Source organism: Nilaparvata lugens, chromosome 12, assembly GCF_014356525.2.
Source record: "Nilaparvata lugens isolate BPH chromosome 12, ASM1435652v1, whole genome shotgun sequence".
Taxonomy (NCBI): domain Eukaryota; kingdom Metazoa; phylum Arthropoda; class Insecta; order Hemiptera; family Delphacidae; genus Nilaparvata; species Nilaparvata lugens.
Genome location: NC_052515.1, coordinates 31,417,911 through 31,435,053, shown reverse-complemented (window position 1 = coordinate 31,435,053; position 17,143 = coordinate 31,417,911). Strand labels below are relative to the sequence as shown.

The 17,143-nt window shown below is 34.8% G+C and overlaps 1 protein-coding gene across 3 annotated transcripts in view; it reads right to left on the bottom strand.

Moving 5' to 3' along the window:
• Positions 1 to 11,092: 11,092 nt before the first annotated feature.
• Positions 11,093 to 17,143, bottom strand: part of LOC111048570 — a 76,636-nt gene continuing 70,585 nt past the window's right edge. For 2 of the 3 annotated variants that reach the window (XM_039439347.1, XM_039439345.1), the window contains exons 23-24: positions 14,035 to 14,267; positions 11,093 to 11,965 (exon numbers count right to left, since the gene is read on the bottom strand). In XM_039439347.1, coding sequence (XP_039295281.1) covers positions 11,636 to 11,965; positions 14,035 to 14,267 — 563 coding nt within the window. In that variant the 3' untranslated portion in view covers positions 11,093 to 11,635. The remainder of the gene's footprint in view (positions 11,966 to 14,034; positions 14,268 to 17,143) is intronic. The other variant, XM_039439346.1, reaches the window with a different exon arrangement.

The following is a 17,143-nucleotide window of genomic DNA, read 5'->3' as shown; positions in this document are numbered from 1 at the left end:
CTTGTTCCTTTAATAATAATTTCTTTTAATCTGTTCTTTTCCGATTCATCCTGCACTCTTAACTCATCATTCCTTTCATTTTCATTTAATACTCTTGATTTCGGTTCATTATAAATTAGTAGGCTCAAGACAATAAACATTTTTATAATATTAACTTTCCAATCATCAATACTAGATTCTTTCAATACCAACAATACAATATTTTCCCATATCTACAACACAGTATTTTATTAATATCACAGCCATTATTACAAACTTAAAACCAATAACAAAACATTTTTTATCATCTTTCATAGTATAATATTCATATATCATATCCAGGTACTTCCATTTTATTAATATAATTTTTTAATCTTCTAATCTTATAGCCACTTTTCAGTCTTCACTAGTCTCAATAAGTAGTCCACTCCATTATTTTCCCGGCATGAATCCATAATAGTATTCTATCAGTTGTTTCTGTATATTCCTTAGGCTATTCTTCCGGTCACATCGCTGATCATAGCCTTTTAAAACGTATGTGCCGCGGATGCACGCCGTCGGTCCGCTCCTGTCCTCCTCGGTGTCGGTCCGGTGTCCTCTTCGGGCGTTTGAACCGTGCATGCGGCCGGTATGCGCGCGCGCGGTTCCTCCGTTTCTTCCGCCTCCGGGCCTTATGATGCATCCTCTTTTTCTGCATGTTGTCCTCTCTGTCCTGATGTCGGTCGAGTGTCCTCGGGCGCTTTCGTCTCCGGGCCTGCGGTGCATGCTCTTCTCCGAAGTCGTCCTCCTCGTCCTGATGTCGGTCGGGTGTCCTCGGGCGCTTCCGTCTCCGGGCCTTACGGTGGTCGCCCCTCTTGTCCGGTAGTCCGTCCTCCATGGTGTCAGCCTCTTGGTCTCTATCTGGGTTCCGGGGGTGCATTGTGGGGTCGAATGATGCGCGGGTGCGGTGTGCAGATAACATGGTGGCGGTCTCTGATGTGAGGGCTGCTCTTCTGCGGTGATGTGTTTCGGCGGGAAACAATATACTTAAAATGGGTTGATGTTTGCGGCTGGCTTTAATTGCATGTTTGGCGGCGGTTTTTTGTGGTAGGCTGTCTTGTATGGGCTCCTGTGTGTCTGGTGGTGGGTTATTTGTGTTTTTGTACAAAGTCTCGGTAAATCATTTCTGAATTGGGTGTATGATGTTGAAATATCCTGCTTTTCTTGGTTTGTTTCATTTGAGCTTGTGCTTGTTATATCGGGGGTATCATATAGTCCTGGTTTATTAGCTGTAGTTTTCTGTATATCTGGTGGCGGGTCGTTGGGTGCTGGGTTCCGGGTTTTTTGTTGATTCAATCCTATTGCATGTGCTAGTGTATAATTTGTACTTACTTGTTGAGGTGGCGGTTTATAATTTCTGTTGTAATTGTTTTGTGTGTGATTATTATGTGAGTTTAATCGATCACGGCCATCATAGTGATTCTTACGATTGCTCTGCTGGGCATAGTGGTTGGTTGTGCGATTTTGAAATTTTTCATTATTCCAGTTACCATTTTGCCTGTGCTCATAGCGGCGTTCAAATTGAGGAGCAGATCGGTAGCGATCATATGATACCGGTTCATAATTTTGGCTGTTATGCTGATTAAATTTTGAATTATGTTGATTTGGTGCGTATCTCTGGTCTGAGCGGTGGTTTGATATTGCCATTGCAGACTGTATGCCATATAAATGATTTATCAGCTGCTTACAATCAGTAATGGGTTGTGTGGCGAGTGCCATTCTAACTTGATACGGTAGCTTCTTTAAAATAATACTTGCTAATGCCGATTCATTAATGGGCTCGCTCAATTGAGAATTTTTAAACTGTAGGGCAGTGACGAAAGTGGTACATGCACCGTCTAAGTTAGGGTTGAAATCGCATGATATAATGTCCGCTAGCACGTCCAACTGTTTACTTCTGCTCCAATACTGTTCCAGGAAGACAGCGACAAACTCATCCAATGATGTAATTCATGGGCTCTACTCCGAAAGAACATCAGGGGTTCGCCAATCAATAAATTAGTCAAACGAAGACGCCAAAAATTCCAAGAGGTAGGTGCAAGAGTTTGTACTAATTTTATCTGATCAATGAATGGTTGAGGTTGCAAATGGCGATCAGTATTATCAAATTTTCCTAGTCCTTGTAATATACTATGTACGTTGAGGTTGTCTGTTTGAATCCCTTGAGGTCGTTGTTGAATATGATTTTCTAATGCTGTTATTTTTTCCTGTGTTATCTGCCATTGACTATTATGTGTAATTTTATTTGCGTTTACTTCTTGATTTAATTGAGTCAGAGTGGATTTTTGAATTAGTAGAGTTCCGTTTAAAGCTTTACAGGTTTCAGTATTTTGATTGATGCTACCTTGCAGTTGGTTCATTTTTGTGGACATATTAATCTGTTTATTTTGTATTTCTTTAATACTGTTAATATTTTTGTCAACTGTAGTTGTTAATGTTTGATTGGCAACGGTAATTTGTTTGTGGATTTCTTGGTGGCAATCGGCCTTAATGTTATTGGTTATATCCTGAATGGGTGTAGTGATTTGTATGGTTAGGTTATCTATCCTTTCGTTGAGCTCACATGTAACCGTATCCAACCTTTCCGATAATCCTGCCGTAACTTTATCCTGACTTTCTTTCTGTAGATTATCATTGCTTTTAATTCTTCCCTATGATTCTCTACTTTAGCCTCAATAGTATCCAACCGTCGTTCTACTGATTTTATAGCGCCCGCTGTCTCTTTCATGCCCTGTTCCATTGTTTGCTTATTTGCCTCTTTCATTTCCACATTCTCTTTTTTAATCTCCTGCATCATTCTGTCCATTGTGTTTGTAGCATAATATTGAACATACTGCTAGTTTGTTCCATCATTACCTTTTGAAAAGGATCTAGCTCTGTGACTGAAAATAGACTTTGTTTGCTCAGATGTGACTCGGCCTCTGGAGATGCGGGTTCGGCAGGCTGCTCCTCGCCCCCTTCAAAGTTGATCTCTACTATCCGTTGATTCAATGGTGTGTCAGCGGCGTCGATTCGAGTGGATGATAGAGGTTGCAGACCTGGTGGATCGAAGACTATCGACCCGACGCTTCCTGGTTCCCTTTCTCGTGGCGTATTGGCATCTACCGTGGTGGGGTTTGATGTGCTTGGAGTCGACAAAGTGGGATCTGTGCAACCGCCGTACATATATGAAACTTCAGAGTTTGCGGGAGTGTGATTCATTATGTCAAATATGATAAATGCTAATTAAACAGTGACAAAAATGATAAGCGAAGATGCTTAAAAAAGAGACACAAACCGGGACTTACAGTGAACAGTGATGTGTAAAGTGTTTGGATACTCTTACAACAAGGTATTTATACTTAAGTTTTTTACAATGCTCTAGCGCCCCCAATGTTTTGTTGATTTATTCTTGGCTAGTTTACAGGCTGCGACTTATTTTCCAACCGGCTTAAACACCTAATATATTTTTGACTAGAAAGTAATAGCAGTTTAGGCTTATAAAATATAATCTCTCTTTATAAACATGTATTTTTCACAGTACTAATATTATAAAATTTTCTTTAAAACATATAATTTCTCTTTATTTAAAGCTATTGATTCCCCAAAAAGTAATACAAATTTCCTTCGCCAGTTTTCCTCACAACTCGTATAAGTTATCTATAATTTTCAATATGGTTATTGACTTAATTTCAAATAATTATTCAATGAGCTTGGCTCTCATCATCAGCCCCACGTTGGTACCATGTCTTTGTGTCACGTTATTCTTTATATTTAAATAACGATTAGCCTCCTGCTTGGCATCAGTCGGTAAAGCATGAGATTTGATATAATTAGGTCGTGGTTTTCTAATAGTATTCAGTCTTAAAAAATCTTGATAGGCCTAGATATGGGCTTCTCCAATAACTCTTGTAATTCAATAAATAATAAATATATATATAAATGATACTTATACTATAGAGTTGAGGAATAAAAAATAAATTGCACACCATGAAGTTTCATACATATATTACACAAATAATGCAAAGATCAATCGAGGCAAAAAATATATATAGAGCGATAAAAATATAATATAAAAATAGAACAATAATTGAAATCAATAAAAATATCACAGGCTAACTTATATTCTAGATTTATGGCACGAATCATTACCATGTGCCTTTATCTTAAAATCATATGCATTCTTTTGCATGTAGCTGCGATATGCACTTGCTAATACTTGTCGACTTGGATAATTCAATCAAAAAATATGTGCTCTAAGATCAGCTTGATAAATTAGCCACTAATAATCCAAATATATATATATATTAAAATCTCTAGTATTAGTAGATTTATTTGTATCGAATATATATTTTTATCTCAGGGTGCAAGATTCGGCACCTGACGGAATAGGTAGAGCCATTCATCTAGTGAATTAGAGCTATAATAAATTATCGCAAATTGTATTGCAAAAAATTAAATATTATATGCATATGTTTTAATAGCCTAGATTTCGTACTTCTTTGATTTAATAGAATTTCTAAAATATTGATCTATATTTTGCTTTCAAATAAATACCTTTAATACTAATTTTACTTGCGCAAGTATTACTCTTATTAATTTCTCAATTATAATAAAACCCTTTCGGCGAGCTAGCTTTGATCATCAGATTAATTCGAAGCACTAGGGCGCCCATCACTAATTCAAATTTAATCACTCACGTGTCGAAAATCTTCTTGTAAGCCGCCGATGTCGATCCAACTCCATGTGGTCCGGGAATATGGTAGCCGGAATCGTCTCCTCCAAGGGGTTATAAATTTAATTAAAAATGAAAATGACTTCTGCTTCACAATAGCATCACGAAGTCTTTTAAGAAATTTAATAATTTACTTTAACTTTAACTTTTACAAAATCATTAGTAAGGTACTTCGCTCTAAAATATTTGGGGTCCTCTTATGGTGGCATTTGGCTGGCGAGTGCTGGTTCTTCCTTCTCAAGTTTTACAGATCCTCTTTCCGACTTTCAAATTAGCATAAAATTTAAATATCTTAGTCCTCCGCCATTAAGTTCAAATAGATCTTACAAAAAATACCAAAATATTGCTTAGATTATATGATTAATAATTTCTTTGCATTCGAGCCATATCGATAACATAGATTACACAAATTTTAACACAAAATCTAGTACATTTATATAAATATATAGAAATATTTTTGAACTGGCCTACAGTTGCCGCCTATTAACTGCCGTTTTACTATTGGTGCATGCAAATTTTATTCGGTATTCATGCGCCTGGTAACTCTTATTTCCTGAATACATTAAATTATTTTTATTTGGTTTTTTATTTATGCTCTTTGCATGCTAGTTAATATTCTATACATTAATAGTATATGCTGCTCTAAGAAAACATTCTAGACGATAAACAAGGTATTTGGTTGACGGGCTTTTATAGTATGGTAGTCTCTCATACTGAGCCATTCTTACCCTCTCAACGGCCATAACAGTGATAATAGACTGTAATCGGCTTGAGTCAACAAAAAATCGGTAAAGTTAGTAGGAGGCCTACATGAATTGATTTTGAGTAAAACCAAAAGTGCCTCAGATTTGGTTGAAATGTGCACCATAGAGTGTGCTTGACTTGAGAAATGTCGGAGCCAAATTTGGCGCCCCCAGCTACTATACAGAGTGAGTTATGCAGCTGCAAACATAAAATTTGCAATTTTTCAATTACCTGAACGGTAAGGAATTTTGCAAATCTGATTCCGGATTCGGGTTTCTCGCACTAAAGAGCATAAGATCACGAAGTTTAAGCGATTTTTATTTTTCACAAAAAATTGATGAAAACCATGGACTAATAACCATCGTGAAACACACTGGAACAAGAAGTAACTCAGATTTGGCTGAAATTTGGACAATAGATGAAGCTTTACCTGAGAAATGTCGGAGCCAAATTTGGCGCCCCCAGCTACTATACAGAGTGAGTTATGCAGCTGCAAACATAAAATTTGCAATTTTCCAATTGGTCATATCTCCTGAACGGTAAGGAATTTTGCAAATCTGATTCCAGATTAGGGTTTCTCGCATCAAAGACCATAAGATTACGAAGTTTAAGCGATTTTTATTTTTCACTAAAAAATGAGAGAAACCATGGACTAATAACCATCGTGAAACACACTGGAACAAAAAGTATCTCAGATTTGGCTGAAATTTGCACCATAGATGAAGCTTTACCTGAGAAATGTCGGAGCCAAATTGGACGCCTCTAGCTACTATATAGAGTGAGTTATGAAGCTGCAAACATAAAATTTGCAATTTTTCAATTGGTCATATCTCCTGAACGGTAAGGAATTTTGCAAATCTGATTCCAGATAGGGTTCTCGCATCAAAGACCATAAGATTACGAAGTTTAAGCGATTTTTATTTTTCACAAAAAATTGATGAAAACCATGGAACAAAAAGTATCTCAGATTTGGCTGAAATTTGCACAATAGATGAAGCTTTACCTGAGAAATGTCGGAGAAAAATTTGTCACAGGATGAGTTCATAAGCTGCAAACATAAAATTTTCAAATGGTCATATCTCCTGAACGGTGAGGAATTTTGCAAATCCGATTCCAGATTTGTGTTCCTCGCATCAAAGAGCATAAGGTCACGGAGTTCGAGCGATTTTTATTTTTCACAAAAAATTGATGAAATCCATGGACTCACCATCGTGAAACACACTGGAACAAAAAGTATCTCAGATTTGGCTGAAATTTGCACCATAGATGAAGCTTGACCTGAGAAATGTCGGAGCCAAATTTGACGATCCCAGCTACTATACAGAATGATTTATGAAGCTGCAAACAGGAAATTTTCAAATTGTCATATTCTCTGAACGGTAAGGAATTCTTGGTATGCACTAACCATGGTTAGTTCGCAAATGTTAACATTTCATGTTCGCAGCTTCATTGATCAGTCTTTATAGTAGATTGGGAACAAAATTTGGCTCCGACATTTCTCATGTAAAGCTTCATCTATGGTGCAAATTTCAGCCAAATCTAAGATACTTTTTTCTACTGTCCCAAATTGCACGATGGGTAGTCTATTGTTTTTCACATTTTCATGTGAAAAATGAAAATTGCTCTAACTTCGTGACCTTATGCTCTTTGATTCGAGGAACACAAATCTGGAATCGGATTTGAAAAATTCTTTACCGTTCAGGAGATATGGCAAATTGAAAAATTGCAAATTTTATGTTTGCAGCTGCATAACTCACTCTGTGGCTGCATAGTATCTGTGGGTGCCAAATTTGGCTCAGACATTTCTTATGTAAAGCTTTATCTATGATGCAAATTTCAGGCAAATCTGAGATACTTTTTTCTACTGTTTCAAAATGCACTATGTTAACATGTACCTTAGCCATAAGTCACCCTGTATAGTACCTAGAGAAGGAAGTATAATTTTGCTCAGACATTTCTCAGATCAAGCACTATCCATGTTACTACATGTAGCAACTATATACTTAACACCTCATATTACATAATATAAGTAACTTATATCATTGAATGAAATGCAGTACATCAATGTTATTGATACACTGTGTTTGTTTTATATCAATATGACATCTTAAGTTCTATGGAAGGTTGAAAGGTAATTTGAAAAAAAAACTACAGAATGGAGTTTAGAAAGAATATTTATTGAACGAATAAGCAACTAAACTAAATATTATTAATAGACATTAAATCCAAAGTCATAATTTCTAATAATTGAAGTTTTTCCCAAAACATAAACTTATATACAACCATTGACAATGTACCTTATGAACCATGAAAGCTGTAGAAACATAAGCTTTCTCAGCATAATCTCAATGCTAAAGGTGAGGTGAGGGTGAAATAAATAAACAATATTTTTTACTTGAAAATTAGCAATTTGTACTCTCTATGTACACAATCAGTATTTACAATATGATACAAGAAAAATATACAATAAACGTGTTCAACTCTTCAATAAATAAATTAAAAACATTATTCACAATGAATCATATAAAATTAACTCTCCACACTGATACAGTGGAAGGTTACTTTTGAACAATCTTTACATATTTACAATGACTAAACAAATTAAGTAATTTCGATCTTAATGCTAACAATTTAGTAAGTAATTCATATTTGTGTGCGATTTCTTATTAATATTTGTTTTTCCAATTGTTTGATATCTTATCTGATCATAAACAACAAAAATTCGGCTCATTTATGGATTTTACAAAAAAACGAAGGAGAGCTTTCCACTATTTACAGTAAGAAAATTAACACACATGGGTGATTACTTTAAAAAGAAACTTACAAACTCTCATTAATAGAAACCAATAACTGAGAGAATACTTATCAAAATTGTTGAATAGCCCTGCTATACAATCAACAATTAATTGTTCATAAACCATTGGATTATAAAATAGTAGCTGCTGAATTTCCTAATATTCCAGTAAACACAAAATTTGGTATATATAGTCTATTCTATTGGAAAGACAATGATATATTCTTATGATTTTCTAAAATTTACCTCATTCAAGATAAGATAATATTACCGATCTAAGATAAGAAATCAAACAAAAGTCAATCACTCTTGACAATAACACTTTGAATTTATTTAGTTGATAGATAGATTTCTTTGAATATTAATTATTATTCACAGATATAATCGTTAGTAAACATTTTGATACAAAATACTTTCCTATCTATAAAGATTACATAGCAATTCGTTCTATTCTAGCTATAGTAGTTCAGGAATCAAGAAAAATAAACCTATAATTTATTTTACGTATTTAAATCCTCTTCTTCAAAAATTTGACGGTGAGTCTAATATTTCAAGTGAAATTTTCTGGAATTGTCAGTTCTTTAGTATCGACTTGTCTAGAAAAACGTGAAGTGAATAAAAATTAAAATTTTGTACAATATTAGAATAGATTTGAAGTGCCGTACAAAGAACTATTCAAAAATTAACAAAGCTTATAAATAATTCTACCTTTCTTTCTCACCTTACATCTAGATACAAGATTGGTCATTCGTTATTTCTATTTTCTAATCGATCTACTTAGAATTTAAATAGTTAGAACTAAATTGGAACATGCCGTTTTAAAAAACAATGATAAATTCATAAATCATAGAAGTAAACTAGAAAACATATTACTAGACACGGTGATAAATTATCAATTTGTAGACAAATCTTTATCTCAATGATAGAACCAAATAAATCAAATCTATACAATTTTATTTCTATCAATTTAAAAACACAACCGAAATAATTGAAACTAGCAACTATAACTCAAACAATAGGAATAATTCAAATTTTAAAAACACATACAACTAAATCAATTATTTTTAGCAATAGTACAAATTATATTATACACACATTTACAATACAAACACACTAAAATATCACTGCTTTTCAACAGCAATTTTGGGAAAATATTTTACAAAAAAGTTCACATGCAAAGAAAAGTAAACTAATTGTCCATATTTTACACTGATTACAGCATAAAAACTGAAATAAGTTTCCTTTTCATGGAAAAATTGCTAAACATTGAAATAAAATAGTCTATTTTGGGTGTTTTCAACATAAATCTCACAGTCCCCACTATTTTACCAGCAGTTGAATAGATTTATAATATTGATTCAGTATATCAAATTAATTTTCAACCTTTAATATATCATCACCACTTTTAAGCCAGTTACACACACATCGACTTTTGCCGCCCTTATAAATTCTACCAAATTAAAGGGCACTTGACAAACATCATCTGTTCAATCTAACAGAATTTATAAGGAAGGCAAAACTCGTACGTTGAAAAATCGATGTGTGTGTAACTAGCCTTACACACATTCAAAATCAGATAATAATATTCATTTCATTTAGATTGAATGAAAAAGACTAAGAAGTGGTCAGAAAACCACTGATTTATTGATAATTAGAAAGACCGGTTTCGGTTATTACACCATTGTCAATCTCTGATAAACTAAATACAAGAGCAGCAGAATTTAGTATATAATTTAACATAATTTCTTGTATTTAGTTTTAGTTTATCAGAGATTGACAATGGTGTAATAACCGAAACCGGTCTTTCTAATTATCAATAAATCAGGGTTTTTTGACAATTTCTTAGTCTTTTTCATTCAATATGAATAATTACCACAATATCAACTTCTCAACTACACAAAAAGTCATTTCATTTAAATTGTACCTTGATCACGAATAGGATTTGATTTGGGTTTCGTATTCAACACAAGTCAAAACAAAACCTCTAATATTTTCCTCAATTATCACACAACTTTTAGACAATGTAGATCTAAATCTGTACCATAGAAAAGCTCTCAAAGATCACTACCAGAAGTCCATAGTTTGGATTAGTTTTACACAAGTTTTACCTGAGAATCCACTATTTAGAGCCTATATATTATCACAACCATCCAATACTTTATTTTGGAACATATTTCCAATAATTCCACATTTATAACCCCGATAACTCAGTTACCCTTGTAACGGGCTGTACAGTTTATGTCCGATTAATCGGGGTTCAACGAGGCAGTACAGTTTATACCCGATTAATCGAGGTTTAAGCAAAACAGTTTATGTCCGATTAACCGAGGTTAAACTAGGCAGTACACTTTATGTCCGATCAGGGTTTAACTAGGCAGTTTATGTCCGATTAATCGGGGATTAACGAGGCAGAACAGTTTATACCCGATTAATCGAGGTTTAAGCAGTACAGTTTATGTCCGATTAACCGAGGTTAAAATAGGCAGTACAGTTTATGTCCGATCAGGGTTCAACTAGGCAGTTTATGTCTGATTAATCGAGGTTTAACTAGCAAGTACAGTTTATGTCCGATTAATCGGAGTTCAACTAGACAATTCCAATAACTCAACCCTCAAGAAAATGAAAATCCAAGTATTTACATGATAATACTCAATAATATGCACGAGTCCCGTTCATCCGAACTACATTATCGAACACAATTCCTATAACTCGGCCCCCCTTGTATTAGGTTGGTTGTAAATCTACAGTTAATATCCGATTAATCGAGGTTCAACTAGACGCTAAACAACAAGAAAATACAATGATTATCAGTTTTAATTTACTTGATCCAGTCATCCAAACTATATGAAAGAACACAACCTCGATAGTTCGTTCCCCTTGTAACAGGTTGTAAATCTACAGTTTGTGTCCGATTAATCGGGGTTTAACTGTGAATTACGAATAACTCCACCTCAAATACACAAAGAACCAGAGTTCTACTTACATGAATCCCGTTAATCCGTACTAGATGATGGAATACAACCCCGATAGATCGATCCCCCTACTAAAAGGCTGTCAACCTATCAGTTTGTGTCCGATTAATCGGGGTTTAAAACTGTACAGTCTCAATACATGAAGAATCTCATTCCTACATGTTAATATACACAACATTATACACATGAATCCCGTTAATCCGGACTACATGATGGAACACAATCCCGATAGTTCGGTCTCTCTACTAGGAGTCTGTGAGCCCATCAGTTACTGTCCGATTAATCGGGGTTTAACTCTACTTCTCAAATACATGAGGAGGTTAACCATAGAGAAAATATACCATAGATATTTTCTCTAATGTTTTACATATAGATGAATCCCGTTAATCCGAACTACATGATAGAACACAACCCCGATAGTTCGTTGCCTTTTGTAACGGGTGGCAAATCTTCCAGCTTGTGTCCGATTAGACGCGGCTTGAGCGGCCTTAGCGAGACTGGCTCCTCGCCTGGAGGTGGGGGCTGGAGGTCCTCCACAATGGGGGGCACCACGACGACAGGGGGGTGGTGGGGCGGCGTGGGAACCCGTGGGGGTGAGGGGGCCACAGCCGGGGGGGCCACTATCACCTTGGAAATGTTGATTTTGATTTTGGAGGGAGCCGCTAACATGTTGGCAGCGCCACTGTCGTCCAGCTCTACGTTGCCGTCTATGGAGCAGGCCACCTACAAAAAAATAAAAAAAAATTATTTATAAATTCGAATAAAAAATAATCTAAGATACTAATGAATTTGAATTGTATATAAACTCGAATACTATAAATGGAAATCCTATTATATTGAGCGAGCAATTTCTGTATATATCTGGCTATTTTTATGTCTGGTTATCTGGATATTTATATGGACTATTTTAATGTTTTTTAAAGAATAAAGGGTGAGATTTATTTTGTTTTATTAATTTAAAAGCAGCCCATGTCAATAAGTGTTTTATATGGTTATTTATGTTCAACGAATCTCGAAAACGGCTCTAACGATTTTCACGAAATTTGGGAACATAGTAAGTTTATGATATAAAAATTCGATTGCACTAGGTCTCATCCCTGGGAAAACTCGCTGAAGGACATGAAAAGGATAATTCATCCTTGGAAAACAGATGATAATTTCGTCGTCTCTCGATAACAGAAGATGCGTGTGCCTGTGTGGGAGAGAGACAAAATTATTTCCAGCTGTGTAATCATGATCAATCAGCGATAAATTTTATCTAGCTAGACAATTTAATCGACTTGATCAACATAATCTGATTTGTTGACATGACATGATAATCCTCCTAAACTGGAGTTTTCAAAGTTGATCATTATTTTTGACAATAAATTTTAAGTGATTAGTGAGTGTTATTTTGTTATTCAATTTGATTTAATCTAAATTAGAATTTTTTTGTTTTCAAATGTTTGAACAGAAAATTGAACCTGAATTCAAGTGTATGGGACATAACCTACTTTCTGGACTATTTATAGTGTATAAATCAAAATTCGGGGAAGAAACAGTTTTGGACTGTGCCTGTTAGTTCTTCCCCAATCATTTTAAAGAATTGTGTTCGCTTTATCAAAAGTCAATAAATAAATATCGAGCGAAGCTCGTTGCCCCGATATGATATTTCGAATTTCCATCTAGCTGATTACCCTGTTGTCAATATTTGCAGTAGCAGAAGTCTTCGGAGTCATTTACAGCATTTAATTGGGATTTTCGTTTCTATACCGGTCCTAGTATGATACGGTGCAGTGGGCAGACACCTTTACAGATTCATTATCAAGATTCTGAAAGCCGGTTGCACAGAGACCGGTTGAATTTAAATCCTAATTAACTTTACGAGAACCAATCAGAGAAGCCTTCTTATCGAAAAAGCCTTCTCTGATTGGTTCTAATCAGGGTGAAAATCTAACCGGCTTTTGTGCAACCGAGCCTCAGAGTTCTCAGGTTACTATCGGCTTGAGTTAGCAGTTAAATTTGGAACATAAACGCCCTACACCATGGACGTTCTATTGCTATCTTTACTCTATGGCAAACAGAGAATGTAATCTCATTTCCTATTTTGGTTATAATAATTTGAAATTTTTCCTTTATATTTGGTTTTGAAGCATTTAAATATGAAAATCTACTTTGTGAAAATAATTAAGAACTGAAAATTTTGTGAACAACTACAAGACAATCGTAAACAGCTGCGCTTCTAGTGGAGAAGATTGTTTTAATTTTCGAAACAAAATATTTCAAATTAATATTTATTTTACAGTTTTGAGTGCTAAGAAGAAGAAATTTTGTTATCAATTCGGATCTTAATCTTTCTAAATTCAAAAGTGTTTGTGTTTTGTTTCAATGTGGAAATTAGTGAAGAATTGGAAAGTCGCACATAACCTTTATTTGGACAATTCATTTTATGAAATTGGGATGAAAGAAGTTTTGGCTGTAGTCTGTTTCTTTGTCCTTAAGTTGATTGTAAATGATAAATAAATAAATTTCGGACTATGTGTTATCTAAATAACCTCTTCGAGATGTACTTTCTTTCATGTAATGTATTCTCAATAAATAAATAAATAAATTTGGAGAGGAATAGCACAAGGGTTACCTTATTTTTCCTCTCCCTATAATTTTAATGATGTACTTGTTATATGAATCAATAAATCTAGAACTCATCTTGACTTGAGTACTTGAGTACATTAGCACAAGGTTACCTTATTTTTCCTCTCCCTATTTTTTTTGATGATGTACTTATTGTATGAATCAATAAATCTATAACTCACCTTGACTTGAGTAGTATCGACAACAGGCGGAGGTCGGTTGATGAGAAGATCCTCCTCTGCTTCCCCTTCCAACTCGCCGTCTCCATCCCCTCTCCTAGCAGTGGCATCCAGGTCAATGACCTCCTGCTCACCTGATGCTGAGTCAGCATCCACCACCTCTTCCACGTCCATCTTCTCCTTCTTAATGTTGCGCAGAATAGAGTGGAAGTCGGTTGGTTTCATCGAGTCGCCGTCTACAGATAACGAGAAAAAAATGCAATTAAGAACAAATATAATCACAAATCGTAGAACAGTATGTGGGAAATTATGTAATACAATAGCAAGCAGGGGTTGATTGATTATTGAAAGCAACTCTCCAAACCAATAGCTATGAAATTCCAGTTTATAATCCTTATCAAATCATGGTAATTCGAAGTTTAGTGGTTTTCATACTGTGATTGAATTAGGACAACATCCTGCCGACTATAGTTTTGATACTATAGTCTATAGCTTGGCCATGACCTAATCTATACTATAATTGACCGAAGCGAAGCTGAGGTCTTAGTTTCGACACGATCGGCTTTTGTCTATTTGTTTGTTTGTACCGCAGTTACAGTCGCAGTTATTTTCCGATTTGGATGAAATTTGGTATACAAGTTCTTCGAAACAAGGCGCAGAAACGTATGTGTAACGATTTTTGATAAGACCTCCGGTTTTAATATAAATTGTGCCACTCTAAAATGTGCTGTATTGAATGAATGGTATCGTTGGAATGCTATCGATAGAGGACAAGAGTTGTCAGCGGTAAACCTTGAAACGTCTGAGCCGCTCCAAATCATACTGTATAATTGAAGAAAACTTCTCACTTGATTGCACCATTTCTTCCCTTTTCAACACGATATTTCCCTGCTTCATAGATGAATAGTTTCTAGACCTACCGAACCGGCCGGAGACATCACAGCTTAGTTAGTTAGCTCTTGTTTTCGTTTTAATATGAGATCGGAAACCGACTTGTGAGCATAAACATTCTGCATAGGCATAACAAGCCGCCATAACATTGAATCCACTTTTCATAAAAGCATTATTAGCAACCTCCTGTCATTATTGTCACTAACAAACCCATGTTATTTGGAATCATTTCCGTCTCACTATCGTCTGTGAGACGATTCATCGTCTAAATTGCCTACTGCATATTCCATTTTTCTGTCAGTTGACCGATTTCTTATAATTGATTGGAAGAAAAGTTGTAATATTGTAAATAATATATGGGGACAATATAAAGGTACCTCCTTGGGAGACATTTATGAGTCCGGGGTCCCTGGAAACAATGTCTTTAGCACTTTCAATGGAGAAAATAATAGATGACATGGATAAATCTTCGCAATATACTGTACTTTCTTAATGGCCCTTTTCATTAGTTTGAAAGTTGTGGGCTATTCATGAGCGAGGTCTACTGTTCGCAGAACTACTAGTAAAGTACAAAGCTGGCTTATACACGTACGGGATGGGAAAATTATGTTTGACGCATCATCACTTCTCAACTACTCAACTGATTAACTTGAAATTTGCATATAAATTATTAATTAACAGAAGATTGTTATAGGCCTATTTACAATAATTCTTCAGGATTTCATTACGTCGTTTTAAAATAGTCTCTTGTGAAGCACGGGTTACCTGATACTCCTTGATAAAACAATAGTCGAGAAAGTCGAGTTACAATTATGTAGAAGCCAAGATCAGATGAAAAATACAATTGGATGATTCTATCACAGAGAAATCGCTTATAGCTAACAAAGATACATAACAACTTACTAGAGATTCAATACAAACATAAATTCTCAAAAGCAAAGAGGATTTGAGTTATAAGAAGAAAATCCAAGATTTTTCATGACTTACCAACATTCTTATGATTTACAACATATATAGGTGTCCCACTAAAAGTGTAACAGCCAAAGACCATGGATGATTCTACATTAAATTTGCAACAAAAAATGTCCAGTAAAATTTTCTTATATCGACCTTAGTTTTCGAGATATTTCGATTTTTCGATATTTTCGAAAAACGTCAATAACTAGAAAACTATCACTCGAAATATAATTCTAAGAATATGGTTGGAAAGAGCAAGGAATGTACAATAATATTCATATAATTTGTTCTTTTGTTTGACGTTTGCGAACTTTTTATGAGCCTTCACACTGTTTGAAATTTGGCTTTGAACTCGACGAATGTTCTTTTTTCAACTTTGAACGCTCATATAAAATTCAAAAACGTAAAACAAAGGAACAAATTGAGGAGCTGGGTGCAAAAACGACCTCAGGCGGCTGAGGTCGTTTTTGCATCAAACGGTTCAAATCATTCTCCATCATTTCAAGCACATGCCATCAAAATCTCATCGTTGTATCTTGAAAACTGACCAAGTTATACGGAATTTTCTGTCAGCATGCTGGCAGACTCTTCATAATATAATCAGTGCTGAACGTCAACGTCGTCAAGTCGTTGACTCTGATGGTATTGCAGCACTGCACCTACGGTTTGCTAGGTTATGCTCCAGGTTATTATGAGTATCAATCTTAATAGTTGAATAGTTTATTATTCTAAAACAATAGATCAATAAACGTATTGAATATATTTGAGAAACATGACTTTTTTCCTTGAAACTGTTGATGGATGCAAAAAAGACCTCAGTGGACTTATTTTCTATGATAAATATAAAAGTAATGAAAAACTATTTATTTATCATTTCAGTAGCAAAATAAAGAGAAAATATTGAATTTTCATTGATATAAACACTTCTAGAGATTGGGTTTGATAATATTGAGAAAAAGTATGAGAAAATCTTTACATGCCATTTTCTCAAAACTATGTTTTGTGACTGAGGTCTTTTTTGCACCAAACTCCTCAATTATATGAATCTCATTGGAAATTTCTTCCTCTTTCCAACCATATCCTTGGAATTAGATTTTGACTGATAGTTTTCTAGTTATTCATGTTTTTCGATAATATCGAAAAATTGAAATATCTCGAAAACTAAGGTCGATATAAGAAAATTTTACTGGACATTTTATGTTGCAAATTCAATATAGAATCCATAGTCTTTGGCTGTTACACCTTTCGTGGGACACTCGGTAGA